This window comes from Orycteropus afer, unplaced genomic scaffold (assembly GCF_000298275.1).
Source record: "Orycteropus afer afer isolate SDZICR_OR568_19922 unplaced genomic scaffold, OryAfe1.0 scaffold00744, whole genome shotgun sequence".
NCBI classification, from domain to species: Eukaryota; Metazoa; Chordata; class Mammalia; order Tubulidentata; family Orycteropodidae; genus Orycteropus; species Orycteropus afer.
The window spans coordinates 39867-44556 of NW_006922331.1; the positions used below are offsets into that span (position 1 = coordinate 39867).

At 49.4% G+C, this 4690-nt stretch overlaps 1 protein-coding gene across 1 annotated transcript in view; it reads left to right on the plus strand.

Moving 5' to 3' along the window:
- CABIN1 (calcineurin binding protein 1) overlaps positions 1-4690 on the plus strand; it is a gene marked incomplete at its 5' end in the record, with an annotated part of 148772 nt that overhangs the window by 38436 nt on the left and 105646 nt on the right. The window contains one exon of the mRNA XM_007957396.1: positions 114-270. Coding sequence (XP_007955587.1) covers positions 114-270 — 157 coding nt within the window. The remainder of the gene's footprint in view (positions 1-113; positions 271-4690) is intronic.

Here is a 4690-nt window from a genome sequence, read left to right on the forward strand (position 1 = left end):
CCTCTTCCCCCCAGGTCACCGACCGCAGCGTGGCCCTCTCCCCCCAGGTCACCGACCGCAGCGTGGCCCTCTCCCCCCAGGTCACCGACCGCAGCGTGGCCCTCTCCCCCCAGGTCATCGACTGCAGCATGGCCGTGCAGGAGGAGCCCAAGGAGCCGCGCGGGGCCTCGGTGCTGCCCTGGATCCTCTTGCACCGCATCATCTGGCAGGAGGAGGACACCTTCCGCTCCTTGTGCCACCAGCAACAGCTCCAGAGCGCAGCAGATGAAGGTGCTGGCGTGCGGGTGGGAGTGGGCCCGGCCTGGGCGGCCTGCAGCCCGTCTGGGTCAGCGGTGTGCCTGGGCACAGTCTGCAGGACCCCTCTTCCTGCAGGAGCTCCTGTGCAGGGTGGGGGACATGACGTGGCTGGTGAACGTGGCACACGCATGAAGGACCCAGTGGAGGGTGCACACTAGGTGGGATCGCACTGCCCAGAAGGTTCCATGCCCATCAGAGCCTTTAATCCTCACACTGGCACTGTGAGGTGGGCAGCCTGGCTCCAGAGTCCCGTCACCTAACCACGACACCTGACCCTCCTGCTAGGGGCCAGTAAGGTTGGCACTACAGGGGCCCACAGGCTCCACCTCCAGCTCTGTGGCTGTGGGCAGTCACATGATCATTCAGTCCATTGCCCACAGCCATCCACACGTGCTGGTGTAGAGGGGCCGAAGTTACAACCCAGCTGTCGCCACAAGAAGTCGAGGCCTGGCTTGTGCTGGGGGCTGGGCAATGAGTGGCCACTGTTAGTTGAGAAGCCAGAGTGAGCCTCGGGCCCAGGTTGAGGGGCATGGAGCCAGCCCAGACATACTGGATAAAGTTGGGTTTGTTAACAAAATTACCTAATAGCAACAGCTAATGGAAGGAGTAGGCAAAGATGCATGTAATCCTACCAGCTGGACCTGTGTTCTGTTTTCTTATGTGCTGTGTCCAAATAAGGCCTAGATACATAGAACCAAAAACCCAAACCCGTTGCAGTTGATTCCAATTCATATTGACACTGTAGGACAGAATGGAGCTGTACCACAGGGTCTCCAAGGTTGTTAGTCTTTATAGAGGCAGAGCCAAACCACACCCACTGCCATGGAGTCCATTCCAACTCTCAGCGCCCCTAGAGAACAGAGTGGAACTGCCCCCTAGGGTTTCTGAGGCTGTCAGTCTCTACAGAAGCAGACCTCCTCATCTTTTTCCCACAGAGCTCTAATGATTTGGAACTACCAGCTTTTTGGTTGGCAGCAGAGCGCTTTAACCACTGTGCCACCAGGGCTTCTTTTTATCTTTATATACACATATTTCCTGTAAAAAGTCTTGCTGTGATTCTGGTCCACACACATATATTCAGTTTAGGGTTAAGTTTGTTAAGGGGCTTTCCTTGGTAATTTGAAAAATAAAAAAAGTGGAGAAATCATTCTTATTCCAGCAATCCAGAGAAAACCAGAGTGGTCCTGTGGCTTGTTTCTGTCCATTCGGTGTCTCGATGTAACCATGTTTCTGCAGCATGTCGGGCCTCTGTGAGCAATGCATTCTGACTTCACAGGCCAGGGCAGTGTGGATGGGAGAGGCAGGGCCCAGAGAGCCACAGGCCAGGAGGAGGGTTGGCGCGTGTGGGTCAGGGGCACGCAGGATGCAGCAGGCATCCCATTTTCTTCTCGCCTGCATGGTTTCTGCTGAAAAATCCTAGCTTACTCTTATTGGTTGCCCTTGTAGGTAACTTTTTGTTTTTCCCATGCTGCTTTCAGGATTCTTTCTTTGTCTTTGGTTTTGACGAGTTTGATAATGGTATCTCTTGGTGATTTTTTTGGGGGGGGGTCTATCCTGTTTGGGGTTCACTGAATTTTTTGAATGGGTATCTTCTTGCCTTTCATCACATTAGGGAAATTTCTCTTCCAACAAATCTTTTGACTACGCTGGAATACTATCCAGCCAGAAAGACAAATGGAGTCTTGATACATTGTGCAACATGGGTGGAGTTTGAATACATTACCAAAATGCAGAAACCAAACCCTCTGCCGTCAAGTCAGTTCCCACTCACAGCGACCCCACAGGACAGAGGAGAACTGCCCATGGGGCTTCTAAGTCTGTAACTTTTATGGCTGCACACTGCCACATCTTCCTTCCATGGAGTGGCTGGTGTGTTAGAGCTGCCAACATTTTGATTAGCAGCTGAGGACTTAACTACTGTGCCAGGACGGGTCCTTGAGGACATTGTGCTGAGTAGAATAAGTCAATTACTAAACAACAAATAGTGTACGACCTCACTGACGAAAAAAGACAAAACAGGTGAATGTATGGAGACCAAAGTTTATTAGTGGTTACCGGGGCAGGAGGGAGGAGGAATGGAGGATTTATTGGTTATGCAGCACTGAATTTCGGTTTAAGGTGATGGAAAAATTGCATTGATTAAGGGTAAGGTTGCACAGCTGGTATAGTTGATGTCAGTCTACGGGTAGATGCCTAGGTAGACAGGATGCTCAGGGATGGGCAGGTGGATGAGAACATATCCATGACCATATATAGGGCTGGCAGATGATATTCCTACATACATGCTTGTACCTGTTGTAAAAATATCCATGTATATTATAAAGCTAACAGGGGACAAACTTAGGATAACTTCTTAGCTACAAGCTAGCACTCTGAGGGAGGGAGTGGCTGATCCTGCAGGCTCAGGACCGTAGTTGCAGGGTACATCAAGTTCAGTTGACACAAGATAGTCCACAAAAAAACAGAAACAAAAACAAAAATTGTTCTACATCCTGCTTGGGTGAGTAGTGACAGGAGTCTTAAAAGCTTGAGAGAGGCTCCTTAAAAGCTTGAGAGAGGAGCAAACAAGAGTGAAGAAAATGAAAGACACACGGAAAGTACTAATCCAAAGGACGAATGGGCCATGTGAACCTCAGCCTCCAAGACCCTGGACCAGAAGAACTAGATGATTCCCAGCTACCAACACCAACCACTCAGAAGGATCAAGATAGGAGACCCCGGATAGAGTGTGATAAAAATGGGGAACAAAACTCAAAATCATAAAATACAACCAGGCTTGGTGGTCTGGTAGAGACCAGTGAAACCCCCAAGATGACGGCCCCTAGTCACCCTTCTGGCCTGGAATCGAACTCACTCCCGTGGCTTTCAGCTCAAAACTAGACAGGTGCAGAAGGTGAAGGTTGACACTGGGTAGGCAGGTGCACTCCTCAGGGCCATCAAGTGTGGGAGATCAGGAGGGCAGTGTTTGCGCAGGGAGAGAGCGCAGAGGGCAGCGAGGCGTAGGAAAGAAGGACACGGAAGAGGGAAGCAAAGGGAGGCTGTGGGAAGAGAGCTGTTACATCACGGGGATTACAGTCAATGTCACAAAACAAAATGGGTCTGAACTGTTGAATGGAACGTGAATCTGCTCCATAAGAGTTCCCCCAGATCACAATACAAAGTTTTAAAAAAGTGTACACACATAAAAAGTTGAATTTTCAGCTGTGTGCTAGATACATTTACAACAACACAACAGAGCAGCTGGTGAGGTGGGTTCTACAGCCGACCCCTCATGAGACTCAGTGCCTTGATCTGGAGGCTGAGGCACGGCTCTGTGAGACAGCCTGGTAATTTACATACTGCAGCGTGCAGTGCCCCATTCTGCCTTCTAGGTGGTTGTGAGTGCCTGGAGTCCTGAAAGCTTGTGAACCTTCCTCCAAAGTACAACAGTTGTTGTTAGGTGCTGTCAAGTTGTTTCCGACTCATAGCGACCCCACACACAGCAGAACGAACACTGCCCGATCCCGCGCTCCATGATCCCTTGAGCCCATCGTCGCAGCCACCGTGTCAATCCATCTCGTTGAAGGCCTTGCCCTCCTTCGTCGACCCTCCACCTTACCAAGCATGACATCCTTTTCTAGGGAAAGGTCCCTTCTGACAACATGACCAAAGTAGATGAGACGAAGTCTAGCCATTCTCACTTCCAAGGAGCATTTTGGCTGCACTTCCTCCAGGACAGATCTGTTCTTTTATCAGTCCATGGTACTTTCAGCATTCTTCGCCAGGACCACAACTCAAAAGCATCAACTCTTCTTCTGTCTTCCTTATTCATTGTCCAGCTCTCACATGCATACAGGCGATTGAAAATATCATGGCTTGTGTCAGGCGCACCTTAGTCCTCAAGGAGATATCCTTGCTCCTCAGCACTTGAAATAGTTCCTTCATGGCCGACCTGCCCAGTGCTACGTGTCATCTAATGTCCTGACTGCTGCTTCCTTTGGCATCGATTGTGGAACCAAGCAGTGTGAATCCTCTGACAACCTCAAATCTTTTTTCCATTTATTGTGATGCTGCTTATTGGTCCAGTTTTAAGGATTTTTGTTTTCTTTATATTGAGATGTAATCCATACTGCAGACTGTATTCTTCAGTCTTCTTCAGTAAGTGCCTCAAGTCATCCTCACAGCAAGCAAAGTTGTATCATCAGTGTATCTTAGGTTGTTAAAGAGTCTTCCTCCAATCCTGATGGCATGTTTTTCTTCATATAGTCTAGCTTCTAGGATTATTTGCTCAGAGTATAGATTGAAGAAGTATGGGGAAAGGATACAACCCTGACACACTCCCTTCTTGATTTTAAACCATGTAGTGTCCCCTTGTTCCGTTTGGACAGCCTCTTGGTCAATGTACAGGTTCCTC